This window comes from Astatotilapia calliptera, chromosome 23 (genome assembly GCF_964374335.1).
Source record: "Astatotilapia calliptera chromosome 23, fAstCal68.1, whole genome shotgun sequence".
Lineage (NCBI taxonomy): Eukaryota > Metazoa > Chordata > Actinopteri > Cichliformes > Cichlidae > Astatotilapia > Astatotilapia calliptera.
Window position 1 is genome coordinate 23,285,393 of NC_137443.1, and position 22,779 is coordinate 23,308,171.

General features: G+C 42.0%; 1 protein-coding gene and 1 long non-coding RNA gene across 3 annotated transcripts in view; one reads left to right on the top strand and one right to left on the bottom strand.

Annotated features, from left to right (window-relative positions):
• The window catches only part of LOC113016400 (receptor tyrosine-protein kinase erbB-4), a 366,846-nt gene that overhangs the window by 273,548 nt on the left and 70,519 nt on the right, over window positions 1-22,779 (top strand). The window contains exons 16-17 of the mRNA XM_026159217.2: window positions 6,511-6,555; window positions 15,110-15,242. Of these exons, the coding sequence (XP_026015002.1) occupies window positions 6,511-6,555; window positions 15,110-15,242 (178 nt within the window). The remainder of the gene's footprint in view (window positions 1-6,510; window positions 6,556-15,109; window positions 15,243-22,779) is intronic.
• LOC113016401 (uncharacterized) lies at window positions 1,171-4,884 on the bottom strand. 2 transcript variants are annotated; one of them, XR_013905110.1, is made up of 3 exons: window positions 4,843-4,884; window positions 1,420-1,631; window positions 1,171-1,336 (listed from the first exon to the last, which is right to left on the bottom strand). It is a non-coding gene; the product is annotated as an uncharacterized LOC113016401 (long non-coding RNA). The 2 variants fall into 2 exon arrangements; XR_003271232.2 differs by lacking the exon at window positions 4,843-4,884 and adding an exon at window positions 3,297-3,434.

Sequence of the window (22,779 nt, forward strand, 5' to 3'; positions counted from 1 at the left end):
CTAGATTTGGGGATGCCCTCCAGTCAGGGGTGGAATGTATTGACCCTTAAGGTACAGTGCAGATGAACTGAATGAATGAATGAAGGGACAGACAGTAGTAGGGGAGATATGAAGTCAGCAGGCAGAGTGATGTGGGAAAACGATAAAGAAGACATAGAGGAAAAATGGCTGGCTCTAGGTAAAGAAGCAGGTGGAAGAGTGAACAAGAGCTGCATGCACCAAAGATCCAAAAAGGACCAGATTTAGCTCATTAAGGAGTGAGCAAGATAGCATTTGCCATCTTCTGCTTACATTTGAATAAAAATTGGGGAAACTGTCTGTGCTTGCTGTAAAAAGCACATTTAGAACTCATCCAGGGATAGCTGCCAAAATAGGTGTGAGATGATAATGGGGATTAGTACTGAATCAGTTATTCAGTTAATCTATTGAGACTTTGTACAAAAATGACAGTTTATTGCTTGTTTTTCTATTTCATATCATTGCAAATATGTTTTCATTTTGACCCATAATCTGAGAAAACAAGCCGTAAGGACAGAGGAATCTGGCCCTGGGAAAATGAGATAGCCACTTGTTGATATTTGTTGACAGATTTTTTTAAAAATTGGCAATCACTTAGCTGAACCTTTTAGTCTCTTGAGCCCAGTTTTTTAGCCTTAATTCTAGCATTATGAGTGAGAGAGGGTACATAATCATCTACACCACGAATATTCTTAAATTGAGTTGAATTTGCCACTTTATATCCAATTAGCTACTCGTGTATTTCTTTAAGGCATAATGTAATTTAAAAGGCTGAGTTTCGTATTTAAAACATAATCATATAGTTGTCACAGAACAGGACATTAGAGACTAAACTGTTTTGTTATACTAAGCTATAAATATGATTAATTCTGCTGTAAAGTTGGGGATTTTAACATGGGGTGTATCATGGCTCACTTTTGGAGTTAGCCTCAAGTGGCTATTAGTAGTGTCTTGTTTTGCATATAAGTAGTGGGTTTTAAAATTGGACTAAAGTAATAGTTTAACTTTCAGAAAATATACAGATTTGCTCTCTTGCTAACAGTTAGATTGACAGCACCCTCATTAGTACATTACGCTGGTGTCACAAAACGGCTGGAGGCCGAGTACCAAAAATGAAACCCACGTGCAGATTACCCAAAGCGGAGGCTGAGGAAAGGTTTCAACAAAGGTTTATTAACTAGCACAAGAATGATGTTTACGATGGCACTTGGCTTTAGGCTTGACACATGGGGCGTGAGGGTCTTGGCCAGGGGAAAGGGATAAAGCAAGGGGACAGGTCCAAGAAAGCAACGGCAGCTGGCTGGTGATTAGCTACGTACTGGAAGAGAGGAGAGCAGTGTTAAAGCGGTAGCCAATGAGGAGTTCTGGAGAGGATGGAAGCTATGAAAATCTTCGTCTTACTGTGCAGGTGGGAGATGGAAGCATTGAAGGAGAGGTAGTGCGGTCTGGGTGGGTTTGGTGGTGTGTGTCAGCTGTAACTGAGCGGTGAAGATCCTGTGGTGGTATAAGGGCAGGAGGGCAGGCAGGTGAGGCAAGGAGATGATTCTGAAAGCAGGCGGGTTAACCAGATTTCCAAGATGAGTGGTTCAGTGTGATGGAATTTCCAGGAGTAACTAGAACACAAGATTGCAAGGTAAGTAAAGCATTGAGAATCATAGACATGACGCATGAGGCCTGGTTACCAACATAGGGTAGTTGACGAACTGGCGAGGAAGCAGTGTCAGCAAGCAGCTTAAATCTCTAACCTAATTGCCTCAATCAGCTTCAGGTGAGGGAGGCTGTAGGCCCTGCCCATGGGTGGATACCAGGGAGGTCCAGACCTTCAGCGGAATTTTCCAGCCACACCTAGACAGTGTTGCCAACTTAGCGACTTTGTCGCTATATTTAGCGAGTTTTCAGACCCCTTAGCGACTTTTTTTCTAAAAAAAGACCCCTTAGCGACTTTTTTTCTAAAAAAAGACGTGAAAGCACGTATTGCTTTTACTCTCAACAAGCAGTGGGTGCTGTAACGCAGTCAGTTCTTCTTTTACTCTTTTACTCTTATGCTGTTTTGTGGATCACAAGGTTTAAAACTACTTATAAACACACACACACAAAGTAACTCCACCAGAGTGCCTATTTTGGGTCACTTTTGCCGGTCCAAGCCCGGGTAAAGGAGCAGGGTTGGAATAGTGACATTAAAAAAAACAATAATTGCTAAAAGAAATTTAATTTGTATTTCTATATAAACTCTAGATGCAATTTAGGACGTTTTTTACTCACTTTATGTCTCTTCCACGATGTTATTTCTCTCTCCAACAACATAGGTTACAATTAGATTAGCATGACCAATTATGCAAATTAGGCAATGACGTCATTTAGCGACTTCTAGCGAGTTTTAGGACAGCCAATAGCGATTTTCCTTACTGAGGAGTTGGCAACACTGCACCCAGACCATGATAGCTAGTAGCCAAAACTAGTTGGAAATCGGCTTAGCCATGTATAGAGACAGGAAACAGGTTTATAAATGTCCCCATTAGCTAACCCATCAACCTCCAAAAACTGGGCAGATGTTTGTGTTGTATATAATTTTGCACAGAGCCAAATATTTTTTATTTTTTTTTAGCCTTATTTGCTATTTGGCTTAGTTTATTGCTAAGCTAATGGTCTTAGCTTAGCAGTAAACTAAGCCAGTTAGCATTAAACTAAGCTAGTCCTTAGCTTTATTTTTTTCATAAAAATAATGAAAACGGTGTAAACCTTCCTATCATATTCTACCCAACAAATCCAAAAGTATTATTTCCCTAAAGGTTAACCTGTGCCCTAATGCTCTGAAGGATGTGATAACATCACTTTTTTTGCTAAGTTTAGCGCAACCACCAGCAGCCTTTTATCTGTCTGTTCATATTGATTGAATTTTATCACTGATTAACTTTTATATATCATATATTATAATATATTATTTATGTGCTGTTTTTGTTGTCTTGAAGTTGAGTACTGTCTGTGTGCTCTGAGACAACAGATGTACATTAGCAGCTAGGTATCACCAGTGCACTTAGTTTTAAATGTGTTCTGTTCCTTTTTAAACTATAAAATAACTAAATAAAATGTGGCAGATTTAAACACACAGTGAATTTATGTGAGTTTCTTAATGTTCTACAAAATGCCTGCCAATCAAAGTTATAAATAATAGTTTAGCCGTCACGTCTCTCCCGACATACTTTAATACTGAGGCCAAAGCAGTATAAGTCTTCAAAAGAATGGCAGTTGTGGTTGTGGGGAAAATTTACCGTTCTTACCTGTTTATGTTTTCATCCTCTAAAGCTTGTTTTTTGAAGCCAGTATGGCTTTGGCTTTGAACTTGAGCCCAGGCCTTTTTAGATTTTCTGCTAGTGGGGAGACTATTATGGAAGAAGCCGAACAGTGGGGACTGGTAAGACAGACAGAAGATGATGAGTGAGGTGCTGAGGTGGAGCTTGTCGGTGGTCTCTGCAAACAAAGTTAGACTTCTGAATCCTAGCAACAGGGCTGGCGAGACGATGTGCAGTAGAAAGGAACTTAATGTTCTTTCTCTAACATGGCAGGAGGTCATTTTATTTTACTGCAGCTAGCCTGTAAATGTTGATAGTATCAGTGCAGCTTTAAAGAGACATGGAAAGGAGAATTTTCGAAGTAGAGGGGATGACAAAGGATGGAAAAGGTACAAATTATTTACAGATACACAAGTTGAAGATCAAGAATATTATATATATATATTAAGAATATTATATTATATATATATTAATATTAATATTATCTTGTATAGAATCAGCACCTTGTTTAAGGACACGTTCACATGGCAGGTCACTCATTAGACGACTTTCCTGACAAAAAATAATCCCTGGCTTGTTGTGTCTGTTGTCAGAAAAGTCCTTTGTTCTCTGCTAATGCAGAAAGAAAACTGATTGAAAACACACACACACACACACACACACACACACACACACACACACACACACACACACACACACACACACACACACACACACACACACACACACACAACACAACACTGGATACAGACACTGATTACTTGCTAATTAGCTATTTGGTACACCATTTAATTGACAACCAAGTGACTTTTGAGGAGCCACAGTTGTCACCGATTTAATTCCAAAGTTAGCCTGCTCTCCTAATTTGCTAAGCAATTTGTTGTGTCGTGTGTGCTCACACAGCCTTTGCGTGCACACACACCGAAGCATTCAAAACCTGTTCTCCTGTGTCTTTCTTGTTGTTCAAAAGTCCTCCACTCAAGGATCTGGAATTAATGAGCAGCTAAGAGTCTACTCTAATCACTTCCAGCTTACCTAGTGTTAACAACACTTCTTACTGATCGCTGTGCTTTCACCACCATCCTGCTTTGATTGTTCCGATAGGAAGAAACAAAGATAAACTTGTATTTCTTGTTCTTGGAGAAAAAGATAAATGTGATTCTTCGAAAGATAAAGAGTGATATCTCACAAGAAACACTACAGCATTCTTCCTTTCAGTCATCAAACATTTCACGGCAGGGCCAATTAACAATGAAATGATTGATAATTTAATAAATGTGATGGAAACATGTATTGTAGACATTGGAGAGACTAAATTCTTTCAGCAGAAACCTCACTGATGTTAAATGGACTGAAAAACAAGATGTGCAAAGAAAGAATAAAGCATAATTAAAAGCGGTAAAGTAGGCTTACCTGCAAATTGTATACAAGCTCAGAACGTTTAAGGTATAAGATGTAGCTGCCATGTTACATTGAGGCTACATTGAGACTTTGATAACATTGCTCACAGCTAGATGAGATATGCAGTACTTACTGATGGTTGTCATAGCGAAGCTATGGACCAGGGTGTCCAACTCCAGGCCTCAAGGGCCGGTGTCCGGCAGGTTTTAGATCTCACCCTGGGTCAACACACCTGAATCAAATGATTAGTTCATTACCAGGCATCTGGAGAACTTCAAGCCATTTGAATCAGCTGTGTTGGATCAAGGCAACATCTAAAACCTACAGGACACTGGCCCTTGAGGCCTGGAATTGGACACCCCTGCTTTAGACTATCTTAAAACCATAGATACCCCGAGTATCTATCCACTGTAGTTCACAAGATCATCTAGGAACTCAGCTGATCAGTAGGTGGTGATTTTGTACATGAATGTTAGGTCTGCAGCAGAAGTTACCATCACCCTTGTGAAAAGTACATTTTTGTAACAATAAAAACGCAGCATTAACCCTGAACTAAGCCCTCAAATACTCCACGTTGTAGTGTAGGCATCAGGTTTTCCTAAGGCAGGAAGAATCTTCAAGGAAATGTATAATGAGGTCAATGCGTTCGAAAGGCTCCACCATGGGTTGACCCATACAGGCCTCGCCCAAAATACAGATAGCTTACCCAATAAAATGGTTAACTCCAAAAAGCTTGTCGCACATACGTATACAGTCACATTGCTCTTTTACCTCTGTTTTTCTCTCTCCACCAATCCTTGAAGGAAACACATGCTGCTATCTATCAATTTGATCAATTCTAATGCTTTACTTTGTTTTTTAGGGAGTAGGAAGTCTTGTCCATCTGCCACGTGTCTCTGGGCAGGTAGCGTGCGGTGGGTTTTGAAAGCTGCTTTTGTAAATGTAAATTTTTGTAAATACAGAGAGCGGAAAAACCCCAAAGAGCTGAGGAGATTTGCATATTTAGGTGATTATTATCTGTGTATTCATCACTTGGGCGGCTCCTTTTTCCTCACTGACAAGCTGTCATTATGCTCAGCCGTTTATCAAGCAGACATGCAAACAGTATAACACCACTGCAATAAAACTGTATGCCATAAAAGGCTTTAGATTCTTTTAAGAAATATCCCTGCAGCTTCCATATTTAAGGTAAATGCCACTTTATAAAGCTGTGTGAGGAATGAGGGTGGCTGTTAATACCACTAGAAGGCCCGACAGTAAATCCTGTCATACCAGAATATGTGAATCTTGACCTCCATTCTCTAAAACTTTAGATCACAAGTTCACACCCAACATTTCTCAACCTCATTACTGTTTTTTGTCGCTAAAATGAGGAAATGCTCAGTGGAGTCAGAAATGGCCTTATTGTGCTCTTTTTTAAATTGCCGTTATTAATCTTTTATAACTATTGAAAGTTTTCTTTTTAGATTGATATTTGTCTCTTTCCCATTGATTTCCCCATAGGTTTGAAACAGCACTTTGGTTTGAACTAAATGATGTATGTTGGGATGTTTGTTGGGTTTTTTGTCTCAGCCCAGAAATCCATTGAAATAGCACATGAACCAAATGAGAACAAACAAGCCTTCCAGCTCACACACCTCTTCGTGTCATATTGACAAGCGGTCAGCCATGCTCGGGATTCAATATTTCACAGGTCCCTGCCCAGTGACAGCTGATTGACGTGGAAGAAAAGCAACATGAGGTTTACTCATAACCTGTCCCCGATTTAATGGATGATCTCTCTGGTTTCTCTGCCCTGCAGGTGCGTCGGGCCAAGACTCCAAGATTGTGTTGGGATGATGGACAGGTAAGGCATCTCAGGATACATTTGTGATGTGGGACTGGGAGACCACCATCAGATCCTGCTAAAACTCATTAAAGTTTCTGTTAAATCCCGTACCTTATGATGCTCATTAACAACAGTGTAGTCCATCTGACAGGTAACATGGGAATCTTATGTTGTTGTCTAAGCTTGTGCTAAGCCTTCGTCTGGTCCAATTATGTTACTTTGACTGTGTCTGATATGTGTAGATGGAACCAGCAAGGGGAAAAAAAAGAAAACAAAAATCCTCTGAAAACCTTAACAGATGTGGGATAGAGTGTATGGAGGACCAAAAGTGCCAAAAGATATTTACAAAATGTTTCTTTAATTTGATTATAAATGATGATTTTGGTCCTTTGTATGTTGTAAATTTTTGCTTGAAAAACTGATATTAGCAACATTTTTATATTTATATTTTATATTTATATTGTCCTTCTTATTTAAAATTTAATTTTACATTTTTAGTTAACTTTTTAATTTTAATTTCGTTATTATATTTATTTTTCAGTGATGGCAAAAGCAGTACTTGGGTGGCCAAAAGAAAAATATACATTAAGAAACTGCCATTAAAAGCACCAGTCTTTATATTAAGTATATTTATACGTTTTTGGTCACGTTTTTATTTTTATTTTCTTCTTTTTACATTCTTTTGAGCATTCTAAATAAGACCGTCTGTCATTGGAAGTGTTCTGTGGTATCAGTTTTTTATCCTTTAGAGAGACGGCATCCTGCGGTGAGATGATTGCTAATTTCTAATCAGGCTGAAAGCCCCCTCCTCGTTTGGTAATGAAGCAGAAATGCACAAAAAAAATTCAAATTAATAACGGGGAAATAATACACATAAGCAAATGAAAACAGAATTGAGTATTCTTCTAATACTTTATCAAATAATTTGTTTATACGTTTATTTAATAATGTCATGGTGCATTTAATGGCTTAATTTATTTATTTATTTTTATATATCTGTTTACTTGGACTTGTCATAGTGACACATCAGTTTTAGGCCTTTTAACACATTGGAGAGGGTATAAAGGAATTGTGAATCTTTTAAATGAATCTTTTCATTGATAATTAAAAGATGCAAAACTGATAACACTTTAATAACTAACTGATGATGGGAAGCCACTTCTGTAAAGTAGCTGTGTAAAGTATGAAGATGGAAAGCTGTGGGAAAGAGTAAAGAAAAAATGAACTTGTCAGCACGTTTTAGCTCCATTTTGATTATTATGTTGACAGACCACCACCAGAGACTCCTGACATAATAGCTAGTTCTGTAATTACAATCACTGATCTGCTACGTTAGTGTTTTTTCATATCTAAGAACATTCAGGTTAAATTGGGTAAAAGACGCTACCTCTTTTTTGATCCACAGCACGGTGAATCATTTAAACACTCAGAATTAGAATGGCAGATGGTAAATATAGTGCACCAAGTAGTGATTTCATTACGTGCAGGGTCATAATCAGGGTTTAGAAAATAGTGAGGCTTTTTTTCACTTAATCTATCACATTTTAGGGGTAAAACGTTTGCCCCACTGACCAGTAGCCTAAACTTCTAAATAAACTAGATCAAAGCATTACAACACAGTCAAATTTTGAAAACTTAAAAAAAAAAACAGCTTTCCTTTTCTGGTATGTGGAAATATGGAATCATCCCTTCATTTGAAATGTTAAAAAAAAGCATTTGGGAAAAAAAGTTACTACACAACAGCAGAAACCATTCGTCATGAGTCACACTTCGACCTAACACCTCTAAAAGCAACCCAGTCAGAGGCACAGTAGGGCCTTTTCAGAGTCTTTTCAAAGTAAAAGCCATCTCATGATCCACCTAATCCCCACGTACAGACAGAGGCTGAAGCTCTCCAAACCTGTCGTGAGGACCAAAAAACTGTGGAGCAACGAGGCTGTGGAGGAGCTTCGCACGTGTTTGGAGACCACAGACTGGGACACAATGAAGGCTGCTTCTAACAGCTTGGACGAGTTTACGGACACTGTCACCTCCTATATCCACTTCTGTGAGGACAGCATTGTGCCATCACGCACCAGGGTGAGTTATAACAATGACAAACCCTGGTTTACTCCTAAACTCAAAAAGCTGTGGCTGGAAAAGAGTAAGGCGTTCAGAAGCGGAGACAGGGACTGCTACAGAGAGGCCAAGTACAGGTTCACTAAGGAAGTGGACATTGCCAAACATCAGCACTCTGAGAAGATGCAGCAGCAGATCTCAGAGAATGACTCGGCCTCTGTGTGGAAAGGTTTTAGGAATATTACAAACTACAAGCCTAAAACCCCCCACTCCACTGATGACTTGCTCTTAGCCAACACCCTTAACGACTTCTACTGTCGTTTTGACGAGCCATCAGGCAGCCTTCACACCTCCAACGACCCCAACAATAGAGGCACTTTGGACACTCATTCCCCCACCTCTCCCCCCTCCATAGAGCCATCACCACCTTCAAACTGTTTACCTGCAACACCCGCCCCCTCACCCCACACAAAAGAGGATTTCACACCACCTCCTCCGACCACAACTCTTCATATTCATGAAGCAGATGTGAGGAAGCAGTTTAGGAGTCTGAATGCTCGGAAAGCTCCCGGCCCAGACGGTGTGTCTCCTGCCACCCTCAGACACTGTGCAAACGAGCTGGCCCCAGTGTTTTCTGGCATTTTCAACTCCTCACTGCAGGCATGTCATGTGCCTGCCTGCTTCAAGTCCTCTACCATAATCCCTGTCCCCAAGAAACCTAGGATCACTGGACTAAATGACTACAGACCCGTGGCTCTGACATCTGTGGTCATGAAGTCATTTGAGCGCCTAGTTCTCTCCCATCTCAAGACCCTCACGGCCCCCCTCCTGGACCCCCTGCAGTTTGCATATAGAGCCAACAGGTCTGTAGACGACGCCATCAACATGGCCCTACACTTCATCCTGCAGCATCTGGACTCCCCAGGAACCTACGCCAGGATCCTGTTTGTGGACTTCAGCTCTGCCTTCAACACCATCCTTCCAGACCATCTCCGAGGCAAGCTTTCCCAGATGAATGTGCCTGATCCCATCTGCCGGTGGATCACTGACTTCCTGACGGACAGGAAGCAGCACGTGAGGCTGGGAAAGAATGTCTCGGACTCCCGGACCATCAGCACCGGCTCCCCTCAGGGCTGTGTTCTTTCTCCTCTGCTCTTCTCCCTGTACACCAACTGCTGCACCTCCACCCACCAGTCTGTCAAGCTAATCAAGTTCGCAGATGACACCACCGTCATTGGGCTCATCTCTGACGGGGATGAGTCTGCCTACAGGAGGGAGGTTGAACGTCTGGTGTCTTGGTGCAGCCACAACAACCTGGTGCTGAATGCCCAGAAGACAGTGGAGATTATTGTGGACTTCAGGAAGCACACAGCCCCACTCCCCCCCATCATCCTGACTGACACCCCCATCACCTCTGTGGACTCATTCCGCTTCCTGGGTACCACCATTACCCAGGACCTGAAGTGGGGGCCCACCATCACCTCCGTCATCAAGAAAGCCCAGCAGAGGATGTACTTCCTGAGGCAGCTGAAGAAATTCAACCTGCCAACACGGACGATGATGCAATTCTACACTGCAATCATCGAGTCCATCCTCACCTCCTCCATCACCGTGTGGTACGCTGGAGCCACTATCAGGGACAAACAGAGACTGCAGCGTGTTGTGCGCTCTGCTGAGAAGGTGATTGGCTGCAGACTCCCATCTCTGCAGGACCTGTACACCTCCAGGACTCTGCGGCGTGCAGCCCGGATCTCAGCTGACCCTTCTCACCCTGGACACAGTCTGTTTGACCTGCTCCCCTCAGGCAGGAGGCTCCGGTCCATTCGCACCAGAACCTCTCGCCATAAGAACAGTTTCTTCCCCTCTGCTGTTGGACACATGAACAATAACCACATGACTGTCCCCGCCACTAACACATGACCCTACGCTGTGTCACTGCATCATTTCATGTCTGGCACTGATCACCACCTGCACTCATGTATATATCTTTCTACGTAGCACTCATAATTCTTACTCTCATGTATATATGTTTGGCACTGATCACCACCTGCACTCATGTATATATCTTTCTACGTAGCACTCATAATTCTTATTCTCATGTATATATCTCATGTATATCTCATGCACATATCTTTCTTTCTACATAGCACTTTAATTCTTATTGTCTGCACTGAAGCACCGCAGCAATTTCCTAATGTTGTAAACCTCAACATCTGGCAATAAACCCATTCTGATTCTGATTCTGATTCTGATTAGAGCAGCGATCACCAACCCCCGGGCCTTGGACCGGTACCGGTCCATGAGTCGTTTGGTACCGGGCCGCGAGAGTAGAGGCTCAAGTGTGAAATGTATGCTTTTCGGGGTTTTTATCGGTTTTCAGCGTTATTTTGTTATTGTTTTTATCGTTAACTCGGTTTTCCTGGGTCTTTTCACGTGTGTTATGAATAAATCTTCTTTTTTTTGGTACCAGTACTAGTTTTATTTTGTTGTAATTATCCGCGACACCTTAAAGGCCGGTCCGTGAAAATATTGTCGGGCATAAACCGGTCCGTGGCGCAAAAACGGTTGGGGACCGCTGATCTAGAGCGTCACATTACCCCAGTTTTACTCTTTTTTTCACTGACTTCCTGTCTATTTAAGAATGGATTTTAAAATTCCGTTGCTTGTTTTTAAGTCTTTGAATGGGCCCCCCTCCCCTTATTTATCTGAGCTTTTAAGTATCCAGACTCCTGCTACGGCACTAAGGTCCTCTACTGTTCTTATAATACTTGTAGGCCCTACACTGTGGACCCGCTACCCCTGAACACCAGATCTGATAATAATTTAGGGGCCTTCATGTTGTTACCCAAAGCTCGCCTGTTTTCCCTGGCTTTTAGAGAATTTAGTGCTTTCGGTTTAGTTGTTTTAAATGTGCTATGCAAATAAAGTACAAGTTGAAGGTGCCAATTTTTACCATCCTACAGAGGTCCAGACATCAATTAACTCATAGCTGGTTATGCCCAATGTTGTGTGTTACTTTTGTTGGCTAATCCTCTCCCAGATTTTTGTGCTAAAAGGAAACACATAGGTGCATTTGCCAAACTGTTGAACTTTTTTATAAAACCAGGATCTGATATTGAAATGGGACTTGGCTGCTATTATATCTTGGCTTAGTAAAGTACAAAAACAAATTAAAAAGATCACACTTTTAAAATACAGAATTTTATTATTATTATTAAGATACAAGACTAAATGTTCAAAAGGCTGAAAGAGCAGGTGGCAGCAAGAAATCCCCAAAATACATAAAAGCAGCTGCGTTACCAGCTACGGCACAGAGAACCGTATTACTATTATTAACAAAAGGGCAAAACAACAGCAAGCAAGTAGGGTTAAGAACATGTGGTGAACCTAAACAGCCCGAGGACGACAACAGTTCTATTAAAACACCCATAAAAGACAATTAGAGCAAATTCTAAAGAGAGACGGAGTCATTAGAATTTAACCAAACCAGTATACCAATAAAAACAGAAGCCACGAGGTCCTCTTAAACCCAGAAAATTAGACCTTTTTACTTTCCTCTGGGAGTCTTTTGCTGAGTCTCTGGGTTCTTCTTCTGCTCTTACAGCGGCGTTATTCCCCTGTCTCATCTGATAACCCTGTGTCACTTGTCTTGCTATAAAACCTATCCTCCTAATTAAAGTAGTCCTTTCCCTTGTTTAGCGCTGTCTCACTCTGTAATTTGTGTCACTGCCAGTTTCTCATCTTCTTTTGTTTGTTCTTTTTTCTCCCCCCTCCTGCCTTCTCCTTATTTCTCACCTCCTATCTACAGCTCCCCCCACCCCTTACACTTCCTTTATTTGTTGTTTCTCCTTGTCTGTCTTCCCCTCTCGACCTAATCATTTCAAACTGCCGCATTACTATTCACCACATGGCCGTATATCTCATTATGTCGAAGCCCACAGCCTCTTTGTAAATTTCAAGCTCCCCCTTCTTTAAGTCCATCACAATCGATATGGCAAATGCTGCGGCACCTTACTCTACCAGAGCACCGTGGTACACAAGTCTTCCATTAGCCGCTAATGGCTTCCACAACTAATAGAGTTTTCAACTTCAGGTATCAGGTGGGAGCAGGTGTTATTTTATGCTATGCGGTTGTGTTGATTCTGCCATCGGCAAGAAGGGGAAAATGGAATACAGATTGGAAAGAAAGAAAAGAATGAGGGTAACAAAAGAAAAGAGTGTTATTAAGAAAAGAATTGAGTAGTAGCGTAACACTAGACACAAGTGAAAGGGGTATGTAAATGGCAAATGCATTAGTGCCATCATTAGTGAAGAGAAATAGCTTTTAACTTCCAACCTTTAGGCTTGCCTTAAGCAAGATTCACCTCAGAAGATGGAGAAGCAATTTGCGAAGGGTAGGTACTGTTAATTTCTCATTTGTTCGAAATTTGAAAGTCAGTGAAAACTAATTCGTATGAGTTGCTGGGCTTGGATTAACTATAAGGAAATCCAGCGCGGTGTAGCAGAAGCTGTGGCTCCTTTAATAAAGCAAGTAAAAGGATCACATAGCCTCAAAGGCTTTTATCTTCTGACCTGTGAAAATGGAAGTACCCTTCAATTAGAAATTGCTCTGTGCTCTATAGGGTGGGACTGTTTGGTGAAATGGGTTAGGGAAGGTAGTAAAAATAGCTGTGTGTGTCCGAGGTTGTTTATTATTGCATGTCGCTGCAACAACATGAGGGAAGGTGTGAGCAACTTGAGAAAGACTGGCCACAGTCACATTAAGGATTGTGGGTGGTTGCTGGTGGGAGATTGGACTGTTTGAAGAGTAAGGCATGAGTCGGGGAGGTGATCTAAGAAGTCATGAGCCATGCAGCAAGGGCAGAAAAAAGGAAAATACTTGCAAGGAGAGTTAAACCAACCCGGTTTTCATTCCAGGGGCGTCAAATACTGTCTCACTGTCGAAGCTGCTGGTGTCTCAGAGATAGGTGCAAAGTGTCCTTTGGCATCTGTGCGAAGACAGCCCTGGTCTCGCAAATCATCTCATATGGACCCATTGATGTCATTTAAATCAGCAGTGTTATTGTTATGTATATTATTGTTTTTCACCTAAACCCAACCCAATTATCTTAATAGGTTTGGTGCATAAACCAAATAAATTTTAGTGTGCAAATCAAACCAACAGCTTTTGGTCCAATAACCTAATCAAGTAGTTCTTGGTGCATAAACCCTACAAAGTACTTTTAGAAGCTCAAAGCATGACAAGTAGTTTTTGATCCCTAAACCTAGCCAAGTAGATTTTGGTATCAAAACCTAATCAAGCAGTTCTTGGTGCATAAACTCAACTAAGTAGTTTTAGCAGTGTAAAGTCCGCCAAGTAGTTTTTGGTGTCTAAACCTAGCTAGGTAGATTTTGGTGTGTAAAAACAACAAAGTATTTAAAGAACACAAAGCCAGACAAATCTTTAGTGGGTAAACCAAAACAAGTAGTTTTCAGTCCAAAGACCTAATCAAGTAGTTCTGGGTGCATAAACCCAACTAAGTAGTTGTAGAAGCATTAAGCCTGAGAAGTAGTTTTTAATGCCCAATCCTAGACAAGTAGATTTTGGTGCATAAACCGAACAAAGTAGTTTTAGACGCATTAGACGTAGACACATAGGAGTGTAAAGCCGGCCAAGTAGTTTTTGGTATCTAAACCTCATCTTAGCTTTTTTTCCCCCTACATCTAATAATTTAGACTTTACTGAATAGTTTTTGGTACGTAAATCTAACCTAGCAGGGAGAAAAAGTGAAGAAAACAATGCACAGCTTCTGTCTGATAAATGTGCAATTTTCTGTCCTACTGTTTCGGACTTCTGTTTCCCCTCACCCAGACCGATCATGGCATCCCGTCACATTTGCCTTGTTCTGTCATAGGTGTCTTCACCAAGCACCTCAGGCACATTTCCTTTACCTTAGAATACAAAACAGCTTAAGATGACTGTTGTTGAAAACTGGAGCATCAGTAAAATTCAATATTTAAAACAAGACTACTATGTTATCATCCAGTGTTGCTGTGTGCAGTTAAAGGGACACTTTGTCTATGAAACATCAGCGGCTTCAGTATTAGATGCCCGGTGATGAGTGTGTGTCAGCCTTACATTAGAAGCATTTTGACCGATTAAAAATCGACAGTTTAACTGTGCGACACACGGCACAAACAAGCTATTTAATTGCTGCTAGCAGATGCTGAAAAAGGCTCTTAGCAGAACATTGTTTGTTTTCCACATGGCTCCACTGACATCAAACGATCTCTTAGCCCAACAGAAATGGGCCGCTCCACTAATAAACTTTTATGGCGATCTTGAAGCGAGCATCGCATTTTTCCGGCAGAAGACTCAATTTGACCTTCAGGGGTTAAATCTAAAGGGTGTTGGAGCAGATTGGATAATTTGTCAGCACTGGCTGAGGTTTGCACTTTATTGCAGTGTGCTCGTTAGTTTCTTAATGTTTCAGCAGTGTTCATGTTTTTTTTCTCTCTTCCCCTGTCTCTACAGGACACCCCTGATAGCAGCTGGAGTCATCGGCGGCCTATTCATCATCGTCATTCTGGCGCTCAGCGTGGCCGTTTATGTTCGCCGCAAAAGCATCAAAAAGAAGAGGGCCTTGCGGCGTTTCCTGGAGACAGAGGTGAGAGAGTAGAGGGTAGAGCAAACATATTGGGAGGTTTCTCCTCACCTGTGTTTTCTGAATGCTTTCAGCTGAATTAAGTTTCCTTAAAAGGTTTCATTGCACTAAACCTTTAAGGAAACCTTGAAATATTAAACCTTGGCTAAGGTACTTAGCCAAAGCAGCCAGCGCAAAGGAAGGTTGGAAAATTATGCATGGTCACCGCTGCCCATCGATCTGGCCTTGAAGAAGGTTCATTTCTGGGAAGCGTTAGAGAGCGGAGCGGACTTCATTATCAAAGGCGAAAGTCAAAGATCGGGAAGGGTGCAGGGTTTATATAAGCATCCATGCTTTGGTCCATGCCTTTTATGGTGCTACAGGACTCTCTCACACTGTTTCCTCCAGCAGTCATATCATCACTGCAGGTCCGCCGAGTTGGCCGTGCCCGTAGGTGGGGTAGGCTGCTTGTCATTCTGGATTAGGATAATTTACAGGTAGAGGCAGCAGTGTTATAGACAGCTGCCAGGCAGGAGATGGAATTAGAGGAGGGCAGCCATGGGCAGTTTCTGCCTCATCCCAGCCATGCACATCCATCTTAATCAAGCAGGCCCTGCTCAGACAGCCGCTTGACCCGGAGGGAAGTCTTCACTCCGTGCAGATTCGCTAATGTAGTGTCACGGAGCAGGAGGGGGTGGCTGAGAAGGATTCAGGTTGGGGGATGGGGATCCGCTTGACCCTTTTTTCTTTGTTTTTTTTGCATTTCTCTGTTCAATGTTCATTCAGTGCTGCAGCAGGAAAGCCTGAAATAAGGCCAGCATAACCTTTTTCCCCCTCCCCTTCATTCCCTGAGGGGACGTGTAAAAGTAATTAGACATAAAATCTTAAACGCCTCTGGCCCAGGGGCTACACAGATTAAGAGCAGGTCACAGGTTCCGCCCACATGCTCACATATTAGCAGCCGTGGAGTGTCCTGAGCTGGACGTTTAACCTCAGTCTTTTGGCGGTTACCGCGTACGAGAGCATCAGCCGAACGGCGAAAGGACAAAAGCAGTGGATCGATGCCATTACCTGACAGTTGTGATCGGTGCCTGAATATGTAATTCCCCTACTGTAATTTAAAATAATAGAAAGATTAAAATTTCAGTCCAGATTCCTGTTATTTATTGCTGGTTCTAGAAGGGATTAGGTTCTCCATTTGATTTTCGTTTTCCCTTAAATGTATCATCTCATTGTGCATGCACGCACTACTCTCTCCATCTGAATGCTTTCCCGCGCTCTCGCCCTCCCGGCATCCTTTAAAAAAAAAAAAGACCATGCGCTTTTGCAGTTTATATCACGCTTTTTTTTTTTTTTTTGGCTGATGAAACTACGTGATAGGCTTTGGACGGCCGAGTGCAGATTCTCTATTCAAACGAATAATGGAGCTGACTCTGTGTCTGTGAATGGAGATCAAGCTTGTCTGGATGAGGGATTTGGGGGACGGCGCCGGGCTCTGGGACTCCCCCTCTCTCTCCTTATCTGCCATAGCTTTTTTAAACAGAGTGCTCACCTCCTGCGTCAGACGGGAGGGAAAGATGCCTCCAGTGCATGCTGTCAGAACGTGATCTGAGCGCCCGACTCCGCATTTCCATATCAAGGACACGTGTGAAGGCTGTTGCACTGTGTTGACTTGCAAAAAAAAAAGGAAAGAAACACTCACACTCACTCTGCCATTTCACTGTTCTCCCTTTCTTTCAGTATTTTCTCTGTTTTACTATTCACCGTCTGTCTCTCGTCGTGTCCTCACCTTCTCGTTTTTTCCCCCATTTTTGATCTCTGCTTATCTGTCTCCCTCCCTCGTGAACAGACGCTTTATTCCTCTGTCATCTTAACTTCCTGTTTTTGTTTTGGTTTTGGTTTTTCCTCCTTCTGTCTCGCTCTCCCTCACCTCTCTCTTCACCCCCTCACATACTGTGGAGCCTTTTTGATGAAGCCCCTGAAAACAGATTGCTTTCACACAGGGGACAGGCGGCACAAACAGCAGCAGTCCCCTCACTGCTACAGCGTGACCCCAGGGTTTTGACCTTTGAACCCAGCTCAATGAAGTAGGACTAATGCCTTTGAATCCTCCGATGCCCCGCCCCTCGATCCCCCTCATCTCCCCCCTCCCCCCAAGGTCCTTCTTCTAGCTCCTTTGTACAGGCGTGAGTGTTTCAGCACCACGGGTGAGGACAGCTCCCCTGCTGCTCATACGCTCTCTTACATGAAGGGTTTCAGCATGGACAGCTCCTGTTGTTCACCCCAAGGCAGGCTGACTGAGCAGAGGCATGGGGAATCATCAGAAATGCATGCAACTGAAGTTTATGTTAAATTTAAGCCAAGATCTGAGAAATTCAAACCAAATATGACACCTAATATGTCACAGCAAATGTTAAACAAAGAGAATATACATGACACGCATTGTGGAACGTATGAAAGTTAACCCTCTGAGGCTTGAACCGTGAAACCTTGTGGCGAATAAAAAAAGAGATTAAATATCACATTGCGTAAATCAGGTTTAATTTGGAGCTTCATTTTTGCTACAGATGACATTTTTGTTCAGTTTTATTGCTTACTACACTGATGATGTAGCAGTCTCAAAAATTCAAAAAACCCCATGTATTAAATATGATATACTTGGCATTAAAGGATTAAGGTACAAATTTGTGTTTTATATTACATCCAGCCTCTCGGTTTTCTCATACATAAGGATACATAGCATAAAATTACATAAACCTCTTTAGAAAGGGCTAATCACCTGGGATATACTCCAAATACTCTGAAGCCCAAAATCATCCAATGAGAGGCACTTCTGCAAACCGAAGCGCCTTGTTTTTTGGGGTTTTCTTTTTTCGAGAGGTCAGAGAAGAATGTCTGGGCTGGTTTGAGCTGACAGAGAGGTTACGGTAACTTGGATAAACCACTCTTTACAGCAGTGGTGAGCAGGAAAGCATCTCAGAAATGCCCAGCATGTCAAAGCTTGAGGCAGACGAGGCAGAAGACACAGCTGAGTTCCACTCCTGTCAGCCAGCAAGAGTAATCGGAGGCAGTAGTGGGCACCAGGCTCAAAAGAGCTGGACAGTTGAAGACTGGAAATAAAAAAACCCAACATAGCCTGGCAGAAATCCCAGCTCTGCAGAGGTCTCGTTTTTTCTTTCTTTTGCTGATTAGCTGGATCAGGTGTCAGGTGTGTTGTGCTAATCAAGAAATAATCAGGTGTGGGTTCTGAGGACCAGGACTGTTTGTTTCTGTGATTTGATTTCTTTCCTCAGTGGACTTTTTATAGGCATGCACTGCGCTTCTGTAACGAGAGTCGTAATCAAAAAATAAATGGACTCATTAAAGAAACAAATACTCAACTGAAGGCATCGGTCCATTTAGATATCTATGTATCTACATTTTTGTTGTTTCTTTATATTACTGTGTCTAAATTGTTATGGTCACTTTTATTCTTCAGCACAGTCTGAACTCTCTTAGGCAGCTTTCTTTAAGTAGTCTTCAGGAATAGTTCTCCAGGCTTCTTGAAGGACATTCAAAGCTCTTCTTTGGATGTTTCTGCCTTTTGTTCTGTTCTCTGTCAACATGATCCCACACTGCTTCAGTAATGTTGAGGTCCGGACTCTGGGGAGGCCGATCCATGACTGATAGTGCTCCACTGTGTGTTTTTCTATGCAGGTATGATTTTACTGCATTGGCATTTTGGTTGGGGAGCATTGTCATGCTGAAAAATGAAGCTGTTGTTAATCAGATGTGTTCCAGATATTTTTGCATTGTGGATCAAAATCTGATGGCACTTTTCTGTGTTCATAATTCATCAATTTTTGCAAGATCTCCAACACCAATCTGGATTCATCACTCGTTTAGACCTATTGTTACTGATTTTCAGTCCAGTTTTTGTGTAATTTTCATCCCTCAGCTTTTTATCCCTGTTTCCTTTCCTTAAGCATTTTTGACAGCACCCTTCCACAAAGACCATTTCTGATGACACTTCAGTGTTCAGTAGATGATCAGCTGAAGGTCCGGATGCATCTCTTATCTCCTGTATCAGGTCTTTGCTGGATTATTTCCTGTTTCTTAAGGATGTGCTTCAGATCATAGGCCTGACACTTCTTCTTTTGTCCTCCACTTTTCCTCAAATTTTTTAAGGACACACTCCACACCATGCTGAGAAATGCCAAATGTTTGGCAATAGCTCTTTGCGAATTACTTTGTTTTGTGACAGCCTGCTAGTAACAAAGTGCCTAAAGATACAATTTAAAATTGATTCTTTGTTAAGTTAACTGTATGTCTAGACAAAAACACTGGTTCATCCCTTGAATTAGGAGCCTTTACTGTGCTTGACTGATTCATATGTCAGTGCTAAATGGTTTAACAAACAAAAACGTTCAGGCACAAGGACTGGACTGAAAATGAGTGAAAAAGGAACCAATGTCCAAATAAATATTGTACTGTAAAATATCAAAGAAGAGCAGAAACGTTTGGAGTAACAGACAGTATAATACATACCGTATAATCAATGCTAACAACAACAGGGAAGTTAAGTAGGAAAGTAAACAACACAGGCAATTAATTTACAAGTAAATGTAAAAAAAAGAAAAACATTATTGATTTAATTATTTCATAATCAATCCCTATATTTAGTTATAATATTATCTTTGGTTTATTTAAAGTCATATTTATTAATTCATCAATTTTGGCACATTAGGTCCTCCATATTTTCCAAACTTAACCTAAAGTAAAGAACTTTTTTCTTTTTAAATGATAACTGTGAAAGTTACTGAGTCTTTTTCAAGTGACAGGAGAGATGAGTAAGAAAAAGTCTGTTTCAGTCCATACAGCAGTGGAGGAATTAGTTACTGCTCGCCTTTCTCCAATATAGCACTCTTGTTTAAGCACTCTCGCCAGATTTGAATAACAAAGTCAATATAGCAAATTAAAAAAAACAAGGGTTGACCCAATGTACTTTCTGGCTGAGGCAAACTTATTAACATTCAAAGCCGCTAACCCCCCACCCCACCCCCCACCACACACACAAACACACACACACACACACACACACACACAACCCGCATTCGAATGAAGAGCAGACGATGCTGGTTGTTTAATAAAACAATGTTAGGTGCAAAGAAAATTCCTTTTTTGTGACCTTGTATGTCTCAGTCCATGTGTTTGAGTCTAATAGTTAGATGGCTATCACATTTTTACATTTGTAATTGTGAGGTTATTGTTATACAACATGTTTGTCTGGTATAAATTCCAGTGACCCAGTTTTAACCCCTATTAAATCACTGGTGCTTTCGTAAGTCCGACATCAGTCACTAAGAATCAAAATAAGCCAACAAAGTTCACCTGAAAATTGACCAGGCAGCAACACAGGCCCCGAGACCACCTACTGCGACTGCTCCGGGGCAAACGCTTGTGGCACGACAAAGTTGTTTCACCTCAATATGTTTCAATTACAGCCAACACAACAAATGTAGCTCTTTGAATGGGTAATGCGAACATTAAAGCATGTACCCGAGGGTTTGCAGAGCAAGTTCATGTTTGAAGACACTGTTTACTTATTCAATACACAATAATTCTGTGAATGTATTCTAGCTCGAGGCTTGAACATACTGCTTATTTGTCCAATGAAGCATCCCAATCCTCTCCACCGCGCCACCAGTGAAGCTCATTTGGCAAAGGCACGGTGCATTATTAGCTGGTAAATAAAGTGGCGTGGTGAGTGTGTGCGAGAGTGAGAACGAGCTCAAGAGAGCTTCGTCGGCTACGGGTCTGTGTCTTATTTAATAGACCTCTCCTCTCCCTCTCCTCTCCAGTCCAGTCCAGCCTCATCCTAATGAAACAATAACAACTACAGCCTGTCACCATCTGCTCTTATTACTGCTCCATCACCACCTCCCTGTGCCTCATCTCTGCTCTCTCTTTCCAAATCACTCCATTTCTCTCCACCCACAGCGGCAATTGTTTTTTTTTTTTGTTATTCTAGCAATGTATGCACACACACCGAAATGCAAAAAATGCGCTTTGCACAAATACCATGCTGATATGATGGATGTGACCAAAGCTTGCCCTTTCTGTTGAGGTAAATACATCCAGTCAGCAACCAGTCATTGCTAGAAAATTTCATATTTCATTTAAAGCCTCAGAGGCACACTGTATAGACGCAGTGATATACCCACTGTTTGTAAAGTCTGTCTTGGCTGTTTGGAGTCGGAGGTGAGCATAAGAGAAAAGACAGCTAAGTTATCAGGTAGAACTTGGAAGATTTATTAACAAGATGCAGGCATAGACTCTATGGGTGACCTTCAGAGACAGGTACCTGCTAATCAGGGTGAAGGAACATGCTAGCACTTTAAATGGCGGGGTTACTGCAACGTACATTGCAAAGAAAAATAAGAAAATTGATGTTTGGAGTTAAAAAAAAAAATAGGTCCATTTTCTTGACCTTGGAAAGAAAATTCAGTTTCTCTCCATGTTAGATTTATGATCCAAACCTTTTAAAACATCTCACATGTGCCCCAATGTGATACAGCTGTGGCCGTTTGTTTCCGCACTTCATCTTAACGCTCGTACAAAAACGCGATTTTGGTGCGCTACAGACCGAACGAGGTTTCAAACAGCACGTTACCGTCACTCGATCCACTCAGTCATCCTCTCATCGCTCCTTCCTTTCCCTCTTTCATCTCACTCACTTCCCCCCGTCTTATGAAATTTGTCATTTCCCTTCCCCTGCTCTAACTCACTACCTGCAGTGACATCTCAGCGGGCTTTACACTGCGCCTTCAGGACCGGCTATAACGATAGCCATTAAACGACGTGTCATTGCCGAGCTGCGGGCAATGTCATCTATTCTGCAGACCGGACCGGCGCTGCGATTGCCGGTCCTATTGTGCTGATGGTTTTATATCACATTGAGTAAGTGCTTGTATGGCTGACCGACTGATATATGGTCTCATTATATTGTTTGATGGTCGTGGCCAAGCCGGGTGATTATGCCGCTGATAAACCGCAGCGAATGAGGGACCCGATATGCTCATTAAGACACGTATTGATCAGGTGCATTGACTTTGTGTGTGTGTGTGCTTGATCTGAGATGTGTACTATAGGCTGCCTGGATGAAAATGTGTGTGTGGCTTTCTCTCTTGCCTCTGGCTCAGATCTTTTCACGGCTCGGTTACAGGTGCCAGCTCCTGCTTTTTTCATACTTAGTCGCCGAGGCTTTGTTTAGTGGCTAGCGGTGAAGGCGGGTGGCCAGGCCAGCTGCTGGGATGCTGCTCAGTGTCAGCTGTTACTGGCAGGGAGGCGGCGTGCGGAGGAGGCTTGTCATAACCTTGAATTGGAATTGTTTTGTATGTGCACAGCTGGTGAGCTGCTGCTCTTTGTCGACTGTGATAGCAGCTGACACCAGACTGTGATTTGCCTAGTGGTGGGCACGCTGCTGTCCACTCTGGCAACTGCCAGTTCTGACAGAACTCCACATTCACACCCCCGAATTATTTGTCTTTCATAAATGTGTGTGTGTGTGTTGCAGAATCAT